The 24,548-nt window shown below is 39.2% G+C and overlaps 1 protein-coding gene across 5 annotated transcripts in view; it reads right to left on the reverse strand.

The window, feature by feature from the left end:
• The window catches only part of MAPK10 (mitogen-activated protein kinase 10), a 318,476-nt gene that overhangs the window by 51,543 nt on the left and 242,385 nt on the right, over window positions 1–24,548 (reverse strand). For all 5 annotated transcript variants that reach the window (XM_075605802.1, XM_075605821.1, XM_075605793.1 and 2 more), the window contains exons 9-10: window positions 12,061–12,243; window positions 2,365–2,489 (exon numbers count right to left, since the gene is read on the reverse strand). In XM_075605802.1, the coding sequence (XP_075461917.1) occupies window positions 2,365–2,489; window positions 12,061–12,243 (308 nt within the window). The remainder of the gene's footprint in view (window positions 1–2,364; window positions 2,490–12,060; window positions 12,244–24,548) is intronic.

The following is a 24,548-nucleotide window of genomic DNA, read 5'->3' on the forward strand; positions in this document are numbered from 1 at the left end:
AAACACACAATGCACAGGGGGTTTATATGAAACTGGCTCAGTTAGATGTACAAATGAGGGCTCGAATGGGGGCTGAGGAGATAATTGATGTATTTGCATTTCTGCTGTGCAGATGAACAGTTATAAGTGAGTCTGTCAAAAAAACACAAGGGAACTAGGGAATGAATAAGAAGAAGGTTGTAATAAGCAGTGCCATTTTAATGGATCTGATTAGAGAACACACTTTGATGGCACATAATGTGGCAGTAATGCAAGTAATGAATTGTAAGATTATGCAGAGGGACTGAGGGCCATATTAGCTACTTCATAAGACACCTCGAGGGAATGTGGAAAGAAAATTACTTTGACTATACTGTCACTTTAAAGAAAGGAATGGTAAGTATTAAGGAAATAAGTGAGATATATTGTTTAGATATAATTCGCATTTAAGGGATAAACAAATAGATAACAGAATAACTGTGTGACTATAGACAAGAGTAGACAAGTTGACATATTTTAACTTCAAGATGGTGCAGGTGGATTTCAGTATTAAACCAACATACATAGTATTGAAGCCAAAAAAGTACCAAGATTGTCACACAGGAGTAGCAAAGGAAAAAGGACCAATACAGATCAGTGTGAAATAATAACTTTTGACCAGTTTAAAAATTATAATCCAGCCAGAGCATAGCTTTGGAATTAGTACTTAAATTGCTAAAGAATTGTTTGACAGTAGTGTAGTTCCTATCATTGCACTAACACATATCTAAACAGTATTTTTCCTTAACATTACAGCTGATAAAAGGATGGTGACAAAGCAGAGAGGGTAACCTCTGAGTGGTGCAGGAAAGCGGGTAATGCCTGTAAGGGAAGAGGCTTCAATCTACAGCATACATGACACAAAGCAACAATACACAGTATGTAGACGAGGTGTAGTATAAGCAGAACTTACTCATTGAGGAAACAAACACTGTACTAACATGACATTGTATATACGTGATATGGTGATACTGTCCAATTTACTGGTAATAGATTTTAACCAATGGGATTTCAGAATGAAACACTATTGCGCCTGGTATAGTAGTAAAAATGCATAGTAGAATCAGTACATCTTCCTTCAAGCCAATCTTGCTACAGCTAAATAAAAAACACATCATTTATTGATGAGATTGATGTTTTGGTGCTGATTGTGCAATAACTTAATAGCATTTCCTTTTATATTAAGTACCATTTCTGTTGTATGGAGACTAAATGACCTCAAATTGTTTACTCTAAAATAACACAGATATTTAGCCGTGGGATTTATGATCACTTATTATCTGATGTCAGTCCTTATTTAAGAGCTAGCTTTAATATCATCCCATTTTCTGTATTCTGTCAATCAACTGCTGGAAGGTAGACATTAAAAAAGAAAACATTAAGCAGAATTCAAACATTTGCTACATACTGCATGTTCTTTGGTACTATGGGGGTCTATTTACTAAAGTCTCCCGGCTGCAGAGGTAGGGCAAAAAACAGAGGTTCATCAAAGAAAAGAATCCCAATTAAAGCAATTGGAGTTTTTCCTTTGATAAATCTGGTGCAATACTTTAGCACAGACTCTGCTCCAGTTTTGCAGCCGATAGACCTTAGTAAATAACCCCCTAAGTGTGTCAGCTTAGTAGTTTGTTTTTATGATCAGTGTTAAAGCTCACTATAAATTAGGAATTCATCCATCAAGAAAATCAGAAACCAAAACTGTTTACTTCTTTTGACCACAATGCTGTAAAATGAACTTGCAGCACATTGATTTGCAGTGCTGTGCTTGAAGTCTATAATCAGACTATAACATCTTATAATAAATTACAGAATCCGATTGTACAGACTTCTAAACTCTATATTTACTAAACCATGCTAGCATGTGGCGTGGCTCAAGGAGCTGTACAGTACATTTCCGTATGGACTATATAGAAAAGCTGTCCCTTTTTGATAAAGATCATAATTCCATAGGATGTATTACATGTTAAACTAAGGAAAATAAATAATTATCAGTGCATAACTGAAAAACAAGCTCCATTGTTAAAAGTGACCTTCCATAATAAAAATGTGTTTTTTTAACAATACTTGGTAAACTGCTTTCTATGTCAGTATAGTTACATTGCAGTTACTGACTTTAATTTTTAACTTGTTATTTGAGTAGTTTTTTCATGATCAGTGGTGTGTGCTGCTGCGACTCATTTTGCAAAAAATTACCTCCTAAACATTGCACCCACATTACTGATTGGGAATTCTCCATTTTTTTTTTGCTTGGTGCTGTTGACATCTTTATGTGTGCATGCCATTAACGTGTTGTTTAACTCTAAATGATGAAAAGTTTTCATAACAAATAAGATCACAAAGCCTTACCGCCTCAACCTCTGCAGGGTCATACCAGACGTTTATATATGGATGCTGCAATGCTTCATCCACTGATATTCTCTTGGCTGGGTCAATGACAAGCATCTTTGATAAAAGGTCTCTCGCTTGGCTGGCTAAAACAATGAAAGCGAGAGGCAAAATCATTACGGACATATAGTGTCAGGTTAATTGAAGAGGACTACTTTGGGACTCAGTATTATTAAAGATTCAACAAAGCTTCCTTTGCTTCAATTTATTTGTGTGTGTGTGTGTGTGTTGTGTAACCAATTGCTTTTCTATAATCGCAAGTTCATCAACCAACATAAATTACGCTATAAAGTTCTGGGCCATCCCTTACATTAGATGCAGCAGTTCAGAGGGATTTGTTCCCCCCCTCCCCTCCAGAAAGATGAACATTTTGTACTGGTAACACTTCCTCAATAGCAGGACCCTAACCGCTGATTAATGCTCTGGTTTGCAGAGTCGAAGAAGGGAGACTTTACGGCTCTGTTTCCTACTTTCTAATCAATGCATCTTTCGATGGGAACCAAGATGGTGGCAATGTCAAGGATGTTTTAGTGAGGTGGCAGGATTGTACGGTAGCTATTGTGAGCAGCACCTTGACTCAGTATTTCTCATTCCTTCTCTTAAAACATCGGCATCACTGTCTAGAAAATGATGGCAGCAAATTCAGATGCATTTAGCAAATGCTGCAATCAGAACCAGAGACAGCCACTGTTCACAGCTTTGTTCAGTGGCTGTCACTGGCTCCTCCATAGTCAATTTAAATGTTTGCCAGTGTATTCAAAAATAAAAACTTGAATAAAAATACTTCTTAAAAGAACCAAATAAGACAAAAGCTCTTAGATTCCCAACTAGAGGTACTGTAGGTCAGAGGACGCAGTTTTAAATCAGAAAACAGAGGGCTTTCTTAAGCAATTAAAAAAAGCAGAGAGAAGTGCCAGAATTTGGAGTGACCAATGAAAAACCTGGCACCCAGACTAGTCCACATTTTTAACATATATTTATAATGTATGATAATGACAAATACATTAACATATTACTGCATCCCAGATAGCATTGAATGTAAAGCAATCAGAAAAAAACTGATACTTGCATAGTCACAGTCTGTATTACTTTTCACTCAACCACATAAAGGGAGTGTTCCTTAGAGCAGGGGTGAGCAAACTTTTTATGCCGAGCCCCCCTTTTCATCCATGAAATTTCTCGGGCCCCCCCTGCCTGATGTAATCAAAATCACATGACGTCAGCGCACGTGAGCTGGTTCAGCCATTGAGGGCGAACCAGCTTTGTAACGCCCCCGCCACGCGTCTACAAAAAAAGTATTTATAGCACAAATTACATAACTTAAAAATAAATATTATAATATTTGTCTAATAGCGTTCCCATTTCTGCTGTATTATTAATCTCTCTCTTCCCGCCACATTAGAACACCTCAGGACCTCTCTAACCTCTTCCAGTCTCTCCCTGTATTTCTCACTCCCCCTCCAGTCCCTCTCTATTCCTCCCCTCAGTGTCTCCCCCTCCCCCCCCACTCTCTTTCCCTCCCCCCAGTGTGTGTCTCTTTCTCCCTCCCCCCATTGTCTCTCACTCTCTCCCCTCTTCCAGTCTCTCCAACTCCCTGTATTTCACACTCCCCCTCCAGTCCCTCTCTATCCCTCCCCTCAGTGTCTCCCCCCACTCTCTTTCCCTCCCCCTGTGTGTCTCTCTCTCTTTCTCCCTCCCCCTAGTGTCTCCCTCCCTCCATTGTCTCTCACTCTCCTTCCAGCCATTGCCTCTCCCTCCCCCCAGTGTCTCTCTTGCACTCTCCAACCAGCTATTGTTTCTCCCTCCACCCGGTGTCTCTCTCACACTCTCCCTCCAGCCATTGTGTGTCTCTCTCCCTCCTGCCAGTGTCTCCCTCCCTCCCACCAATGTCTCTCTCATCCCCATCCCCATGTAGCTCTTTCACCCCCCCTCCCCATGTCACACTCACTCTCACCCCCCTCCCCATCTCACACTCTCACCCCCCTCATGTCACTCACACCCTCCCCATGCCTCAGTCTCACACTCACTCCCCCATGTCCCAGTCTCACTCTCCCACCCCCCCATGTCCCAGTCTCACTCCCCCCCCATGTCCCAATCTCACTCCCCCCATGTCCCAGTCTCACTCCCCCCCCCATGTCCCAGTCTCACTCCCCCCACATGTCCCAGTCCCCCCCCACATGTCCCAGTCCCCCCCCCCATGTCCCAGTCTCACTCCCGCCCCATGTCCCAGTCTCACTCCCGCCCCATGTCCTAGTCTCACTCCCCCCCATGTCCCAGTCTCACTCCCCCCCCCCATGTCCCAGTCTCACCCCCCCCCCATGTCCCAGTCTCACTCCCCCCATGTCCCAGTCTCACTCCCCCCCCCATGTCCCAGTCTCACTCCCCCCCCCATGTCCCAGTCTCACTCCCCCCCCCATGTCCCAGTCTCACTCCCCCCCCCATGTCCCAGTCTCACTCCCCCCCCATGTCCCAGTCTCACTCCCCCCCCATGTCCCAGTCTCACTCCCCCCCCATGTGCCAGTCTCACTCCCCCCCCATGTGCCAGTCTCACTCCCCCCCATGTGCCAGTCTCACTCCCCCCCCCATGTGCCAGTCTCACTCCCCCCCCATGTGCCAGTCTCACTCCCCCCCCCATGTGCCAGTCTCACTCCCCCCCCATGTGCCAGTCTCACTCCCCCCCCATGTGCCAGTCTCACTCCCCCCCCATGTGCCAGTCTTACTCCCCCCCCATGTGCCAGTCTCACTCCCCCCCATGTCCCAGTCTCACTCCCCCCCCATGTCCCAGTCTCACTCCCCCCCATGTCCCAGTCTCACTCCCCCCCATGTCCCAGTCTCACCCCCCCCATGTCCCAGTCTCACTCCCCCCATGTGCCAGTCTCACTCACCCCATGTCCCAGTCTCACTCCCCCCATGTGCCAGTCTCACTCACCCCATGTCCCAGTCTCACTCACCCCCTCTCCCCATGTCGCTGATGCAGGAAGCAACGAGATGCTGCTGTGTACTGTAGCGCAGCACAGCGCCACCTAATGGCCAAAAGAAAAATTGCAGCTGCAGACGGCTTTTTTCCCTCTGCTCCTGGCAAAATCGCCGCTGCTTCCTGCGCCCCCCCTAAACAATCTTGCGCCCCCCCAGGGGGGCGCGCCCCCCAGTTTGCGCACCGCTGCCTTAGAGCAACAATTCGCGCTAATTTTATTTTTTTTTTAAACTTACTTTAAGAGATTTTTTCTTGCCCTTTCCAACACTGATTTAAATGGGTCGCTCCACTGTCACAGCATAGTATACCGCTCTACTACCCACACCACAACTTCACCTTCCTGGTTACCAGTTCAATTGTTCCTTGTGCACACAAAGGAGCACACCCGAGATGCCTGTGAGATATGCTTAATGCCGGATTAGCTACATGTGTGAGCAGCAGAGCTACCCAGCAGCTGGTTTAGTTCAGTGCTAGAGCTGCTGCCACAGAATAGCGCAGTTGTGGGTTGGGATCCTGTTGAGCCTGATACCAGTATCCCCTTTATTCACGAGGTGCCTTAGGCTTGTCAATATAGTTCTTATGGAAATCCTTTTATGAATTGAGGGATTGGGACTCTACTAAAATAACCCTCTCGCCCTCAGTCCTCTCCCTCTATAATTTAATGGTGCATTTCAGAACATCTTGGCGGAACGGATCCAAATGGTAGATTAGGATGTATCCGCCTGAATTTTTTAGTGTCCAATCCGCCTTCTGATTACATTTATCAAAAAAACAAAAGGAACAAGTATTACATTACTAGGACCTCTATATGGATGGAAGAATGTGTTGTGCTTTATATCAACAATGTGTGTTACACTATACAGTATATGTGCAGGTGTTTGCTTCAGTCTGTGCTGTAACAAAGCTGAACTGATAACGGACATGATACTGTAAGTCACTTTTCTTTCAACACAAATTCCAGTATTTTCCCATTTCTACTATTCATTTCTATCTTGAAATCGATTGCAATCTTCTAAAAATATATCCTTAAGATTCTATTAAACCAGCTGCTATTTGAAACAGCTTCCTTCCTGATCTAATAGTTGTTAGATATTGATTACTGAATCATTGGATTCACCCAAGTGAATTCCTCATCAATGCTGTAGACCAACATCCACTGCAGATTGAAGGTGAAATACAGTACAGCAAGTCTTTCTTTATTAAGTATAAACTAGCATTGCAGAAACAAGGCAGTTGACATTTCCTAAACTATTGGAATATAGTCTGTGTTCTATTGAACCCTGGGGCTACATATGAAATTGCCAAGAGAGACAACTGAATATAGACCCAGAATTTGACAGCAAATAAAAACCACTTGGCCCATCTAGTCTACCCCATACCTGCTATAACACCTCAGACCCTCTATGCCCCAAGCCTCTACCACCTCTGCTGTGAGGCTATGCCATGAATCCACCACCATTTCCACGAAGAAATACCTCCCATTTCCTCTGAGCCTGCCACCCTCTACCTGCAGAGTATGACCTCTTGTGACCTTTCTGTGATATATACTGCACTTTCCGCTTGATCCACGTTGAAATCCCACTCTCCGTTCTCTCCTCCAAGCTGTCCATATTAGGGTCCTAATCTTATGATGTGGACCGTGCGCCATATTAGTAACCCTTTTTTCACAATCTAAGTGAAGTCTTACCAATGAACTATTAAGTGACATCACTACCTTTCTTTCTGCAGCAAAAGCTAACGGCTGGCTTTCCCAATTGCTTTGTTACATTACTTGCATACTTTTAAGTCAGCTTAAATCATGATTCCCATGTCCCTTTCCTCTATAGTAAATTATATTATAGTAACATTAAGCCAATATTCTGTTTCTGGATTTTTGTTGTCCAAAATGCCTGATTTTGCACTTATTGGCATTCAATTGTAGTTGTCACACTCTTGACTCCTGAAATGTCAACCCTGTTAAGATCTTTGTGATATCTGAAAAAAAGGCACGCATTACATTTCTAACAACTCTATCACCTATTCTTCAACCCAATGTCTTATCCCTTAAACCACCTTAGAATCCAATGGCAAACATTACAACTTGAAATCTACGTACGTAAAGTACATCAGCTACTGGACCCTAATCTACAGTATTACCTTAGTCACAGAATAATCATAGTTGTTTAACATAAAATCCATATCCCAGTAAATCCATGACTAAAATCTTGTAAATGACTGAATTTTAGATATTAAACTATTCTTTATTTCAGCATTGTTTTTATTAATTGACCCACTACTGACATCAGGCTCGCTGGCCTGTTTTTACCTACCTCTTCCCTACTTCAACTTTTGTTAAGTAGGACAATGTTTGCCCTTAATTATTTGGTACTCCTATTACCGGTTAATAGTGACTGGTTAAGCACCGTAGTTCTGCTAATGGTATAGCCAGCACTCCCTCTCACTTTTTCCTTTGTAAATTGACGTGTGGCCACCTCATTTCCATTCATATTCTTTTTTCCCAAATCTGATTCCTCTAAAAAATTTTACAGACTGGACTTTTCTCCTCTCAGCTTGGTTCTTTTCACATTTGTTTATGTTGGACATTTTACTCTTCAAGAACCCACCATTTTTTAAATATTTGTCGCTGGTTGCTGAAATAATTATATATATATATATATATATATATATATATATATATAAAGCAACTGTGAATATTACTGTATGTTCATTTGCATGTCTATATATATATATATATATATATATATATATATGTATATACAGTGTGTGTTAATCAATTTCTGACTGGTAACAGTTAAATGGAGGTAGGTGCCACCTCGCCACAGAGCTCACCCCTCTCCACCTTTTTAACTTGGGAGGTTCTGGCATTTTGCTGAATGGACAGGACTCACTGTACAGTAGTTGCTTCCCCTCATACAGAAATAAAAGGAAGATTTCACAGTTTTAGTGTTAGGACCTGCATTTTTGGTTTACCTTGACGTTGGCATGCAGGCTTACGACGCTTTGGCCAAAAGGTTAAACTAAAAAACCAAGTAATTACTATTATTATTCAAGTATTTAAACTTTATACTCATTACCATATGTTTTGTCAATTTGATGTAGCATTGGGCACACCTGTCTTCTGTTGTACGTATACATTTGCCACGCTCAGTAGCACTCATTTTGGCATAAATATATATTAATGATGTGGTGGATGTAGGAGTTTGAGCTACCTGGGAATGTGTGTATATATATGTAGCCCTGGTAAGAAATGGGGCTATAGTTCTATCCTCCTCCTGGTATAATCCCTGGTAAGGGCAGGTTGCCAGGAGTTATCGTGGGTTTCCCCCACTTCAAGCACTTGCCCTGAGTGGTGGAGGTAGGTCACCTGACCCTGTGTCCAATCAAGAGACACAGGGGCGGTGCCTGCTGAGATCATAAAAGAGCAGTGCATTTCCTATTTAGTGTGTGTTCTGTCAGTCTGACAGTAGTGATAGTGAGTTAGTGAGGAGAGGAGTAATCAGCTCATGAGTAGAGCTGATACAGCTGTAGTTAGTGAGGTGGACCAAATACCTTTCACCCTGCTTAGGGGGTGAGGGAAGAGCTAGCCCCACTCTGGATGCCCTTTGGTCCATAGTGGCGGCAGGATCATCACAAAGGAGAACAGTGGTGAACTGTGCATCACTGTACCCTTTGGCTGCTGCTGCTGCCCAAGAGAATAAAGAGACTGCTGCTTTTAAAGATAATCCTTGTGTGAGACTGGAATCTCTCAATCCCTGGGAGGGGGATTTCTGTGGTAGGGATTCCACCCCGCATCCCTGGGGCTTACTACAGATGGAGGCGCTTCACCATTGAACAAAGATCAAGGCATCCACCCCAGTAACCTGTTCCTCTTGTCCCCCATGTCATCGCAGGAGACTCAGGCCCTCCTGTTGCGAGCAGGTATGCCCCACACAGAGACATCTAGCCAGACCCCAGAACACCTTAGGGGACCTGATCTGCAATTAGGGGGGGGGGGGGGAAGAGGGCTATAATATATATATATATATATATATATATATTTTAATAATTGCTATACTGTAATAATAAAATGTTGCATACTTACAATAAATTGATTGTTTGGAAATATGTTAGTTCATTTTGAAAACATACAGTAAGCCCTAATATGACAAAAGCATTTTTATATTGAGGTTATGTGTGCTTGGGATCTTTTGAATCACAACACATTTTGAAAGGATTCCTCAGTTTTTAAAAGGGTAAAAACCACTGACCGAAGGCTTTCTAATGGTTTCATTATGAATATATTGTATGGGGAACTACAGGTATTACACAACCCCCCCAAGGATGGATTGATTTCGCTATTCTGATCCTTGCAGTGTTGTATTGCAGCCTGTTGCAGCTTTTCACTATGTTAGTGCTGGAAGGCACTGCCACCAATTGTTCTTCAATACCATGCAGTGTCCCCAAGCACTGACAAAACCACGTTCAATTAAAATAACACAAGACTCCTTATGTTCTTTTAAACTTTTCCTGGAAAAAATAAGATTTCTTAGGAAACTTGTGACAAATTGTACATTCCACTGGTTAAGCAGATTTGGAAATTTTTAAATAGCCTTTCCAAATCTTAAGTGCTACAGCACCTACAGGAGGTTAATAAAAAGTTATTGCAAAGTGTATCATGAAAACGGTTATTTCCCCTAATGAGCAATGTTTTGTTAATGAGACACCTATGACAATTCTGGTAGCATTGCTTCATTTGATATAATAATGGCACATGTGACAGTTCATTTAAGTTACTTAGCGGCGTTTGGCCATTGTATGAGAAACCTATTTGTCTTAAAATTCATTATAATGTGTTACTTCTTTAATTATCATTATCACGCTTGTATAAAAATACCATTTTATATGGTAAGCTTAACAGTAATGCGTTTCTGACACTCTTCTCTCAAGTGGGTAATCCTACAGTAGCTTGCTAGCTATGTGTGACTTCTGGTATCCCCTTCACCATTAAAGATGTCCAAAACTTTCAAAAGTCCAAACTTTTTAACAGGTTCTTTATCAAATTCGAACCCTTGGGAACTTTTTTGCAGCACTTAAGAGCAAAACATTTCTCAGAAAAAAACGCATTTCCACCATCAATTCACTGTTTGGAGAGAGAGAGAGAAAGAGAGCTTTGAAATGATTGAAATTAGAAAAGTTCAAAAGTATCTCTGTGTCTCACGTTGGTTCTCAGATAGATCTTCACGGGAATCTCTCCATCTCTCTCCTCTCCAGCAAAAGCCCTATTTTAGGGTTTGGATGGGAGTTAACACATCAAATAAACTTGAAATACACAATGACCTAATGCTTGGCGAATCACTTTGAACTCTGAACCGCAACTTTTTCACGAATAAAAAATGGCCAATTTAATATGGTTCGTGAACTTGGGTGAAAGTTTTGTACATCTCTATTCAGCATAAGATACTAAAAATGTCTTCAAATTTGCTTTGTTGCATTTATCACAATTTTCACTTTAATATTGTGTTTTTCGTGACATTTTTAGGAATGTTCACATGACATGCGTGTGTGTGAAAATCTGGTGAAATGCAATATTTTCGCCAGATGACCATGACATTTTGCCACTTTTGATAGAATATACAAAGGGCCATACAAAACTGGATGCCATGTGCTTTTGTGTCTTGAAATTTGGAATTTACATTGACTTTTAATACTTGGAAAGTGTTTTGTGATATTCTTCTCAAAAACAAATGGCAAATTTCACCTGCTTTGTGAACTTCCCCAAAATAATAGCAACTCTCTACTACAAATGCAAGTTCATAGTTACACAGGTATAATATACGTTGTAGATTTTGTGCGAAAATTCACTAACTGTTTACAGCTGAGATACCCTACTCTATGCATAGTCTTACTCTTCGGGGGTCGTTCTCTTACCTTATTCACCCAAATCATAAACAAAATGAGAAGGAGAAAAAAATTGCCTCCGGCTGAGGCTGGCCCGATGTAATGTATTTTAAGCAAAAGGTACCTTGCTCACTCTACAGTATACCAGATGTGGGGGAAATTGTTTGAGAGCAAAAGGCCAAACATTACACTTTCTCTATCTAATAAATGATATGTTGTTTCCGTGATAAGTATCATGATTTTGATTTTTGATACAAATCTAGTAGTTGTAGTGGTGCTGGAGAAGAACATCGCTTGCATCCTGTGATACCTTCCAAATTCTTCCTACCTACATATTGTGGCAGAGCAAACAAAGAAGAGAACTGTATCTCGAAGTTTCAAAAGCTCTGTCCTCACTATTATGTCTGTGAAGAACTCTTTTGATGGTCCATTAAAAGGTATTACAGCCAATGAAATGTACTGTACATGAGTATTAATAATAAATGGTGGGCAGCCCCTGGAATTTAGCTTATACTGTATAAGTGTTATAGGATGTGATTTGTGCAAGCATGATTTGCCAGGTCTCACCTAAAACTAAGGCTGAAATTAGGGCCGCTAAGGTAAAACTTTGTTTCCTTTTGCAGCACTGACAATGAATGCAATGCTGTACATAGAATTTTGCAGGCACAATTAGTCACTGCCCCATAAGTTTGGTCCAGTGAGTGTGTTGCCCAAGTACACAACGATCTAACACAGACTCAACATTACCACTAGCCAGCCCAAGTCGCCTTCCTCCATAGTATTGTTAAAATGCTTCTAAAACGTACCTTTGAGTTTATTATGCTCTGAATCAGCTGGAAATAGAGAGTCTGGAAAAAGCTTGGGAAAAGTGAGGCCAGCATATTTAGGTCGATTCTCCACATAGTTCCGCACTGTTGGCTGAAGTTTCTTCATGAACTCTGGACATGGTGTTCCCAGCTGCTCTATCACCTTGTTCCACTGGTCAATATCTGGGTGCATAAACAGTTAAGGAAAGACCAGAAGCCTAAATCTTACCTCCATTTTGTGTTTAGTTATCCCTTGTCTTCTTTGTTCCATTTGAGCTGATACTGTATGTGAGAACCATACATTTGTATGTACGAGGGCACAATCAAATATATCACTTTAACACATAATATAACACATTATCATCTTCTAGCAAAATAAACCAGTCAATTTTTGTAGATAATGGTCCCTGTGTTTATCATATGCTATGACTGAAATGTATTGATTGTATTTGATAGAAATGGACAACTGCTTAAACATGTATACAGTACAAATTCATTGTATAACTAACTTACAAATCTAAATTTTTATCAGTAAATTGCTTACCATATGAAATTATTTGCCCCCCCCCCCCCCGAAGAATGTATCAGATACTTCAGTACTGACCTGGCTCTTAGAAAGACAAAGATAGAGTGCCATTATATTATAGCAAGTACAAACATACAGCATATCAAGTGTGGATAATACTGAATGTATCAAACCTGTTACTTTGATGGATGAATACACTGAACAACATTGTAAGCTGTCAGATGCATTGCTTTTTGTATGTATCCTACTTAGACATCTTATAAATATTTTCAGTGCTCTTATAGTATAACAATATATTATTGTATTTTAAGTATTTCAAACATATTAAATGTTTTTTTTCCTGCTTTTTCATCTCAAAGAGGAAAATACAGTGACAAATACAATATCCAAATAAATATATCATTTGCCCAATTTCAAAATAAATTGCATTTTTATTGAGCTAAGCATTTCACTTCAAATGTAAAATTATTGATTTTCACTGTTTTCCCTGTAGAAACAAAATCATGCCTTATTTGTCTTTATTTGTTTAAACTTGCTCTTTTATGGAACACTCGGTATGCTTTGTTGAAGCAGAATGATTATTTTGCATTGTACCTATTAACTTTTCAAGTAAAAAAAAAATCAGTACAAACAGGTTTTTCATAAGGTAATTAGCATGAGTTTTATTTAGTAGGTTTAATTGCATTTACATTTGATACTCGTGTATTGAACAATCTGCATATAATAAAAATCCTCAAGCACCCACAATTATATAAAAATGATAAGCATTAAAAAAAATGCATGCACTATTTTGGGCAAACCACCATTTTACTTTTGCCGTAATAAATTATTCCATGTAAATTAAAGCTAATTAAAGCTAATTACAAAAGTACATGTATTGTAATGATAATACTGTACAAATTAGAAGAAAAAAACACGCGACTGAATGGATTTTATTGCCCTAAAAAAGAAAATTGAGCACGACAGATTCCAAGATGTTTTATTGTGTAATCTTGCTAAATACTATTTAGTAGATGTTATTATTCAAGTAAAAGGACAGAACAAACTGAGATGCTGTAAAGTTCTTCTTCGTTCTGAAAGATCTGCTTCTTTGTGTTTCTCAGTAAGGTGGCCATATTGTTGCAAACAACTGAACAATATTCTGCTCAGAAGAAATATGTCCATGTTTATTAACAAATACATGACATTCAAAATTTGCCAGAGAAAAGCCTCCTATTTGCTATGTATAAACGTTTCCTCTGTTATTCCTATTTTTGGCTCTGAATATAATTTAATGCAACCACATTTTTTTCTTTTGATTATTTGTCAAGCTGTTTTTAGTCTAAAAAAAAAAAAAAATACACATGTATACAAAGTAATGTGCAGCAGATCAATTTGGGCAATATTTACTAAGCAGTGTCTTGCCGGTTGGGTTAGCTTAGCACCGCCTAGTAAACACAGAATAGATGGCACCTTTTCATTTTCTTTGCATACTTACATAATCACAAGAAAAGCATATGATTTATGAATTGCATACGTTTAACAGCTGTTACTCCACAGCATGATAAATGACCACTAAAGTTATATCATATTTAATAGAAAAAAATCTTTTCCCTGATAAAAAAAACTTAAACACTTCACTGATTCCCCTAACAAATAGTGCAACCACTATTACAGTTTTGCATATTTAAACTTCTCTTTTCTGTGTACTGTACAGTATGTGGGATTTTCTATGTTACATTTGATGCTAAATTTAAAAAAAGCATGCGTTTTGGGAAACCCCTGATTTAAATCCTGAATCAACAGCGTTCATTCTGCATTATTGCGCAGAGGAGGAAACAACTATTATATACTGTACTGAACCCATCTTAATCCTTAAAAGCAATGATGATATAGGAAAGCTTCATGGCTGCAAAGTAAAACTCCCACTAAAAGTGATGTTACAGTTGTCTTAGATAAATCAGGTGCCGATTTACTGCTTGAGTCTTACTCTAGTTTTGCAGAGGAGGTACTTCCATACATCATCCCTAATATGATATCTTTTCTGTCTCCAACCCTTCCACTAGCACCGAAAGTGCTTTTCTACTACTAGCAAGATATAGGGGTCTACCTAAGGTACTAACATCTTTAGGCTGCAAAACCAGTCCAAGAAATTAGCACTATTTTTAGGAAAATGTATGGGTTTTCTACTTTAGGAAATCTGGTATTCTTTTGCACCAGATTTTGTTTAGCAGCCAGAAGACTTTATGTAAGAAATTGTTATTCTTTTCCTATGCAGTAAAAGGACTAAATGACACATCTATTGACATCTTTTGTGTTCCTGCTATTTCTGTTGATTCTCTGAAAAGACAAAGAGAAGTCATGCTACAGGATTTCACAAGATAAGTGGGAGGGGCCTAGCAGATACGCTGCACCTTTCAAAGATAAACATGGTCCAGAGATTATGAAACAAGAGTGACCCCACTGATCTGAACTGGTCTGTTCATAGAAGAGTTCAAGAATAGTATTCTATGGAATGTTACAATTGTATGGTCAACCATCTCCTGGAATTAGTTTGTCTGCTGACACTGCAAGAAATGTTGCTGAGATTTTATTTATTTATTTATAAAATGTTTTACCAGGAAGTAATGCATAAAAGATATTATGCTGCACACCATGAGAAGGTTAATATACTTGCAGTTACCGGTGCTCCTGGTCCAGGGGGGTACCTGTCTGAGAAAACTCCAAGAACTATATAAAATAGATGTTCCAGGGCACTACGGTTTTGTCAATAGAGAGAATTTATTCAATCATAAACACAACGTTTCAACCAGCTGTGTGGTCTTTGTCAAGTGAAGATATCTTGAATAAATTCTCTTTATTGACAAAACCGTAGTGCCCTGGAACATCTATTTTACCAGGAAGTAATACATTGAGAGTTACCTCTAATTTTCAACTACATCCTGGTCATAGAGTTAAGATGACAAATAATACATGGTTACAATACAGTACATAGTTACATAAGTGAACAGGGTATACGTTATATACAAGACATTGGATGCACAGTAAGTGATAATATATATTATAGGCGTACAGTATGTAACAGTTACAGACCAGATTAAAATGTGAGACAGCTTTAGTTTTGAAAGAACTTAAATTGGTGGTGGCTATTAGAGTCTCTGTTAGATTGTTTTATTTTTTATAGGAAACGCACTCTCCTATTTGTTTATTTTTCTATGGACATTTTTTGTAGTGCTCCACCATTCTTCCTTTTTCTCTTGTCATACCTACTGGACGGAGGCACACCTAAGGACCCCCACTGCTGGATTGCATGGACGTTGCAGCTTCGAAAGTGAGTCACTTGCTTGCTACTGTACATGTTTTCCTGGCTATGATCTTTAATGAGATTTTGGTATTATCTAGGGTGAGTTATATGCTTATGACTCCTGGTGTTAATGTGTGTCAATTTCTCACTATGTGGTGAGTTCACTATCCAGGAGTCTACATCCAATACCTGTTGTCTTCAATCAAGTATTTATCCTGGGGATCCTTCTACAAGTATTCTTTATTCCTTCAATTATATTTTCTGTTATCGGTCCTTAGCACCACGCATTTACATTCTACTTTTAGACTTAGAACACCCTGATGAAGTAACATGAATGTCAATAGGGCATACAGTAGCTTAAGTATTGAAACAAAAAAATTAAAACAAAGTGTGCATTTTAAGCAATTAAAATAGTATGTTGGATTTCTTTATCCAGACACAAAAGAGAAAATCAAATTTGAGATGTGACATAGTATACATTTGGCAATTATTAAAGGTTGGAGAAGTCAAGTGTACCCAATTCAATGTTTTGAAAGCACCTCGGGCGATTATTTGTTATATAACATGAACTGGAGATGGAGCTCATAGTATTTTATTCAGGCACAGATGACACTGCTAAAAATGGTTTTGCTACAATAAATACATCTACTGTAGGTGGATGCGGTTGCGAGGACACACAGTTGAAAAGCATGAGATTAACCTTGAGCCCTGCATCTCTACAGATGGAATACATGAATTAAACTACATAGCCTGAAATAAACATTGGAGACAATTATACTGCAACAAGAGTACAGAATATGCTATCATCTTATACAACATATGTATTTCTTATTGTTATAATGAATGTAAACATGAAATCAATTAAACAGCATTAAACCCCAAATATGTTAAAAAAAACGTTATATTAAAAATATATTCACATTAAAAAGTAGTAAATCACTTTTTATAGACTTATTAATTAATTCTCCTAACTACAACTTAATACTTTGGTGATCAGCGGAGCAACGATATAGTATACTGAAAAAGTCCTTTTTGTGTACTCTGTACTCAGCATCACTAGTGTTACTGTATCTCTAAGCAAAGCATACACTACACTGAAATTGTAAGTGTTGCTTGAAAGCAATACAGATAAAACCTTATCTGCTATAAAAATTATTTCTTGAAAAAATAGGAGCATCTGTGTGCAAAAAGCGTTGTGAGTAACTTTCTGCAAAAGGAGCTATATTATTGATATTTGATCAGAAATACAGATTAAGTTAGGGGTATTTTCCTCTTGACTGTGCTTTAGCTTCCCTGGTCAGAGAATACCCAGCTATGGACAAGCCAACACACTGAATTAGATTAGCCAAGGTTAAAAACATATCTTTTTTTCAGCTTTTTTTTTAAACCAGAATCACAGTAAAGTACCAAGACAAACCTGTACTTTCAAAAACTAACTGGCTTCACACGTCATGGGATTTATTTGCTAAAATGACAGTTATTAGTGAAGTAAACCCACAGAAAATGGAGGACTTAGTGCTTGTGGTTTAACCACCACCAATTGGTGAATAACTACAGTAGCCCTAGCATTAATTGCATCAGTAAGCAGTATGGGTAGTATATGGTGCAACAGGAGATTTTAGGGGATAACATTATTGTCATAATGCATCAGTTTATAACGTTGCATATAACGTTGTATATAATGTTATATATAACGTTGCATATAACGTTGTATATAATGTTATATATAACATTGCATATAACGTTGTATAACTTTGCATACAACGTTGCATACAGTATAACGTTGCATATAACGTTGCAACATGTATGTTACTATTGTTAAATAGGTAGAAGGCGGCAACCATTTTGTGACTAGGAAATATACAATAAATGTATTGTGTGAGAATTGTTTTTCTAATGAACTAACAAAACAAGAAATGGCCTCAGAGTCATAAAAGGACATGCCTGATACATCCCCACTGCCACCTTAACAGAAACATATTCAATGCTCAATGCATTCTTCTGGGTTCTCCATAATATAGAAGTAGGTGTTAACATACATCACTGGTTTTTGGGAAGGATACGATCAGTGCCAGGAAACAATACAATACCTTTAATAATTTCTCCCATGATGCACCCCACTGACCACATGTCAACTGAAAACGAAAATGAAATGAAGGTAAACAAGAACACAGCTGCAAAACAACAAACATGAAGGGCTATCCAACAATGTCACAACACACACAGCACGGGCTAACAAGTGAATGCAAGCCCTGTTACAGACAGAAAGATAGATCATTCCAATGTGAGCTGGGAATTGGAGAATGTTCAGAATTGGATGGCAATAATTATTTGAAGCTAAATATTGGAAATCCCAGTTACTACCAGAATTAAGAAACCCTTTAATGCCCAAATATCTTTGTTTATCAATTACATTTAGAAAATGGCATTTAACATATGAAATTATTCACGTGTTACTAAAAATGGAAAAAAAAAAAAAAGATAGATGCACTGCTATGGCATTGAGAACAATTTAGTGTACATAGTAAACACTATGCAAGCATGGGCCAGTTGGATGGTTCGAAACCTAAACTTCACAGATTCAACATTAGATTTGAATTCCACACTGAGAATTCAACATATGATTGAAACTGCGAGTCACACATTTTTTTGTTTAATTTAATTTTTATTTTTTGGGCGGGGGGTCATTTTTTATTATATTTTAATTTTTTTAGTAACATGGCAACATTTTTAAATAAAATCTGCGAATTTTGGCCAAAATGTTCTTTCCCATCATTTAGAAAAATGCACAATTAAATCAAGATCTTTAAATGTTGATATCAGCACGTACAATACTGTACACAGAATCTTTATTACGCATTTTTAAATTGGTATACAAATGTAGCCAAGCTTACTGTTCCCGGGGCCATGGATAAAACGCCGTAAAAATCCAGCGCTGGCTGAGGTGGCTGCTACGACAGCGCGGCGGGGATTCCATTTTTTTCAATGGGACCTCCCACAGTATTAATCCTCCTGAGCCACAATGGAAGCGATAATGGAAGCATGCATAGTGGCGTGCCGGGAACAGTAAGCGCTTCTACATCCGTTTAATAGATCCTTCTTTAGCTCAATGAGGTTTTTAATGGCCAAATGTCATTAGCTCTCAACAAGCCAGTTAATATTACTAATTAACTAATTCAAAGAAACTTTGCCAATTCTACCCCAAAAACATATTCAGTTGCAATAGCTTATTCCTGCAGAATAAGAAGCCCGCATGGAAATAAAAAACAGACACCCGGTGTCATGAAGCTGAGATGCAGGACATTGCGTCCAATGTGGCGGTAACTGCCATTCAAGTCAATGACAGTTACTGCAAAATCGGGCGCAATGTCCTGCATCTTGGTTTCATGACTCCCGGCCACTTTGTAAAAATAATTGCTATACAGACAATAATTCTGCATTCTTAATTTCCTACAGTATGTAGCGATTGCTTTGAGGAGCGCTACAGATGGAGCATATGGTTATTGCACACCCTGCCGCGTTATAGTGGGATATTCTGTGATATTCTGCATTATCAATGATATTGTATCCTATGAAAAATCCGTGATATTTTGCGTTATGAGGGCGTGAAATAACCTTGGCTAGATCTGTAGGCTTGTTAATGAAGAAGAGGTATACAGAATAAGAAACTCCCTGTAGGTGGCATCCTTTTTCCTGAGAAACAAGATAAGCTCGGACTGTTTCTGAAAAAAAATGATATATATATATATTTTTTATCATTGGTTGGGGGCATGTTTTGAAGTAAATTACTCCAAAATTGTGTCATAGTCCCAGACAGATGTGTATGTCACATTGTTTGAATATGATATATATATCTGTCTGGGACTATGACACGATTTTGGAGTAATTTACTTCAAAACATGCCCCCAACCAATTAAAGGGTTTTGGAAACCAAGGTGTATAATAATGGGTACCAGGCACTTTGTAGTACAACAGTCATTTATTCGTGTCCCCATGGACTGCTGACACATATATTAGTAACCTTGTACTGTATTTTATAACAGACATGCATGAATACAGTTCTTCCATCAATGCCCAATCTTAACACTTCAATGAAGTTACTAAATGTGGGACCCAACGCCGCTGGTTGCTTTGGAACCATCAACAGTATTGATCCTATTACTCAGGCCCCTCCGGAATCCTGATGGGTCTTTTCTTGCTTGACCCAATACCTTGTGCCTGCTTGGGAACTGTCACTTCCGCATAGATGGATAAGGAATATTAGCACCAATCCGCGGTTAGAACTGAACCACCGGCACCCTGGAGCCCTCGTTCCCGAGGCCCTCTGGCGTGCCGTATTCCCTTTTATTACTTATTCAGGACTCCATTTCTTCTTTCGGGGAGTCTAACGGTTACTGTACAGAATTTGGTCAAAGACAACCAAAAGAAGGTCCCCAAATGTTGCACTCAACCCTAAGTATCAAAAAATTATTTGTAAATCAGCAAATTGATATAGTAGTATGAGGGAAATGGGGAAAAAAATCACCTGGGCTAACTCATAAACAGTGTGTTGGAGATTGGTCGTAATACAAATCCTCAGTTGAAACCAAAACAATTAAATGTTATTAACATATTGAACTCACTCAGTGTTGAATATTTGATAGTGTATAATGTTAAAATCACGTGTGGTGATAAATGGAACTACAACTGTAGGATCAGAAAGCATCAATTAGCAATCAGCTGTAGCTTTGCAATGGTCTCTCTCTCCTTGCATCTCAATTGTTAGGTGTTGGAATTTGAGAAAGATATATACCGTAGAGCAGAGATAATCCTAATACTAATATTCATATGAACTCTCAATAGGATGTATAGCGCACAGTCGAAATGTATATACATATGTACCTGAGAAGCAGCCCCAGTTTATCAGACTGTAATGAAATCAAGGCGCTAGACATATAAGTATATATCTCTATATGCCAGCAGTGATAGTTACAAGCAACAAACAAAATCAGTATTGCCTCACAGTTATTCACTACCATATGTATGCCTACAACGGCAAATTAAAGCAACATGATGGTCATACCATTTGATATTGCGTCTAGTATTGGCAATACCATTTTCAGTAATAAGTAACAGCAAGCATAAATTGACCTTATGTCAAATAGTCAATACTGTATATTGATTGTCAGAAACACCAGTAGTGCCTCGTGGTGGTACACAATACATAGAGTGCATCTATATGTATATATGGAACCATACAATATAATGGTCATTCCGTAAGGCTTTTATAGTTAATGCTAATTATGCCAGTTGTAGTACTGTGTGCCAGCGAGTGTTTCAAAAGGTAAATGCAGACGGATTAGTACCAACAATTAATGACAAATAGCCAGCCAGTGTTGTGTCAAAATTACCTGCTATCAAAGACATACATATGTCTGTATCGAAAAAGTGGAAATCAGGCTTCTGTGACCTTCATGAATTACTGTCTCTTATGTGTCAACTGTGAGTGATAGTCAAAATAGTAATACATATCACAATCCATAGTGTGGTGTTACAAGAAAGATCGCTATACAACCCGGTTCCAGCGTGTAGTTCGGCCGCCTCCGCATCAGATCTCACCACCAGAAGACAGCCGAACTACACGCCCTTATAGCCCATTCAAGTGAATAATCATTAAGATGTCTTCAGGAGCTGAAGATGTCTTGTGGGATAGCAGGACAAGATAAGATACATATCAGCTTCATAGTGTACAGTATTCCCTAGCACAGTAGCTGTTACATTTACTAAGCTGTGTATTCCTTAAGCCCCTTCCTGCATCAGAAGACTACTGGCTTATTCATTTGAACAAGCTCTAAGGTGTCTCCCAGTTCTAGAAGGTGCTTAAGAAATAGCAGTGCTTAGTAAATATGGGCCATTCAGTTAAAATTTCTCTGCACAAATCAATTTAGCCCAGATTTATCAAATGTTGCTAAGTCATACCCTGTAAGGCTACGTTTCTAGTGCCAGCGATGGCGACGCGACCGATGATGTCGCCACTGGCGAAAGTTAAACTAGTTTTAAGCAACGTCGCTGACGACAAGGCCAGTGATGTCATGAAGGGGGCGGGCAGCGCTCTCTGATTGGTTTAGAGACAGTCACATGTGGCGACTGTCTCTAAAAAATCAAATTTAACTGGCTTCAAAATTTTTGGTCGCTCTGTCGCTCCGTCGCTCCTTCGCTGTCACGCTTACTATAAGCTCTTGCTTCAATGGATTTGTTTTGGACCGACGGCGACGCGAAGTCGCCAGGCACTATAAGCACAGCCTAAGACATATTTATTTAAAAGCCTCTAAAGGTAAAATTCTAAGGCTACGCTTATAGTGCCGGCGACGGTGACGTCAGGCTGTGGTCGCTGGAAAAATCAAATTGAGATGACATCCAGCGATTGTGACCAAGCCGTTGCTCCGTCGTGTCGCGCCTACTATAAGCGCATTTGTTTTGACGCGACATTGCGTCACTGTCGCCATTGCTGGCACTATAAGCACAGCCTTTGTATCCTGACATTAAACAACCTTTTGTGAAAAAACAGTACAGCATTACCACCTCAAAACAAAGTTTCCTCTCCTCTGACTTTGATAGAAAACAAATAAGGTAGCGCTAATTTCAAATACCTAAAATAAGAATTGTACACTTGAACGAAGTGGCTGGCTGCCTGTGATATAACTCTGACCCCAGGTCAGATAGAATAGTGTGAAAAATGTTATCTCTATCTCAGACATGAAATGGAAATAAATAAAAATACATAAAAATAAAAATACAGTACTATACTATGTATTTTTATTTATTTCCATTTCATGTCTGATCCTCTTCACGTGGAGCACTCAGCGGATTCGCCAGTATCATCTACTCTGGTTGTATATATCTTTTATTCATTATCTAAGTGCAGAGCGCCATAGATATAACATTTTTCACGCTCTCCTCTGACTACCCCAAACATGGCAAACCAGTAAAACACTCCAGAGATGCTCCCGCATTGCTGAATGCCAAGGGAGGAAATGACGCTCCACAGCAGGTTTCATACACTACAAATGTATTCTTTCTGCCTACAATGCTGACCTATCCCTATCTAAACAAAATTACTTCAACTCCCTCTTATCTACCATGCCCACAATGCCTGTTTTCTATTTTCAACTCTCTCCTTTGCCCACCTACTTCACCTCCTGTTTCACTACTTCCCTTACTGCTCAAGATCTCGTGAAACCACATCAAATATAGTTGATGCTATTCGATACAACATAGCACTTTGTCCAGTTCTATCTATACAAAACAGCTCCAGCCCACTCCAACGTGCCATCTTTAAATGTTCCGCGCAGGACCACTACACATCCTAAACCTCCCACTCCGATGGGCTATCCTTAAATGTTTAAAGAAGTTTGCGTCAGAGTGGGTGGTCTGGGATGTGTAGTGGTCCTGTGCAGTACATTTAAAGATGACTTGTCAGAGCTGACAGTGTGGGAGCACTAAATGTGAAGCGACGAGGTTCCCTCCGACCAGATGTCCTGCCGGTGAGTTGTCCCGGCAGTGTGCCGGTGACAGTTTGGTCGCAGCCAAATGTCCCATTCATCAATACTTGGACCCCTACTCTTCTCCTCTATGGGGATGATATCCACATCTATCTCTCCTCTTCTCTTCACTCTCATGTCGCAAAACAGGTTTTCTGCTATCTCCTCATGGATGTCCAATCACTATCTTAAATTTAACATGTCAAAAACTGAACTTATAATTTTCCCTCCTTCCAACTTTACTGGATGTCTCGCTTGCTATATCAGTCACTTTTTACTTTGATTGGAATTAACACAAAAGGTTATGCACGTGGACAAATTTCGGTCCAAATAGTCAACATCTATCTATGCCCAAATGTCAGTCCTACTAATGACTGCAGTATGATAAATTCATTACACTTTATTTATTTTTCCCCAGCTAAACTTTGAGTTTAGTAAACTGCCAAGTATAATAACATTTGCTAAATTTTTCCTGTTGAGTTATCAGCTGCTTCTGAGGCTAGAGATAAAAAAAAGCTGGGCCACTTCAGAGCCTAAAGGACAATGAAAATCTCTAATCATTTATCTTTTTGTTCCTTGTGGGCACAGCGTGATGCTGTTCTGCACAGAGAATGCAATTTTCAATGAGTACAGCAACAAGACTACTAAGACCAGAGGTTGAAGTGTAATAAAATACCAGTACTCGGTTTGATTGCAAAACAGCCAAATACTTTATAACAAGCACAGCCATTTAACACATCATTTTACAAGGTCTATGCTACATTTACATTCAATTTAAAAACAGACATTGACAATGATTTAGAATAGAATTTGATCTTTAAGCTTGTACCATCACAGTTTAATACTAAGACTAAAGGGCCTATTTATAATTGTCCTGGCAGCAAATCAGTATCAGATGTACCGCAGAAAAGAAATCCCAATGAAAACAATTTTTTTCCTTTGATAAATATGATGCAAATTTTCCATTATCATATTCAAGTGGATCAAATAGAAAACACCCGCAACGTTACATACACATGTACACAGATTTCCTTATTGTTTGAAAGGCTATCCGTCCCTCATCACGTTCCTTTACTAAACTTCCTCAGACCTTGACTAAGTAAACAAATAAAGCTGCTTTAGAGCAAAAAGCACAACACACTTGTCTCCCTCACTCTGG

Source organism: Ascaphus truei, chromosome 1 (genome assembly GCF_040206685.1).
Source record: "Ascaphus truei isolate aAscTru1 chromosome 1, aAscTru1.hap1, whole genome shotgun sequence".
Classification (NCBI taxonomy): Eukaryota; Metazoa; Chordata; class Amphibia; order Anura; family Ascaphidae; genus Ascaphus; species Ascaphus truei.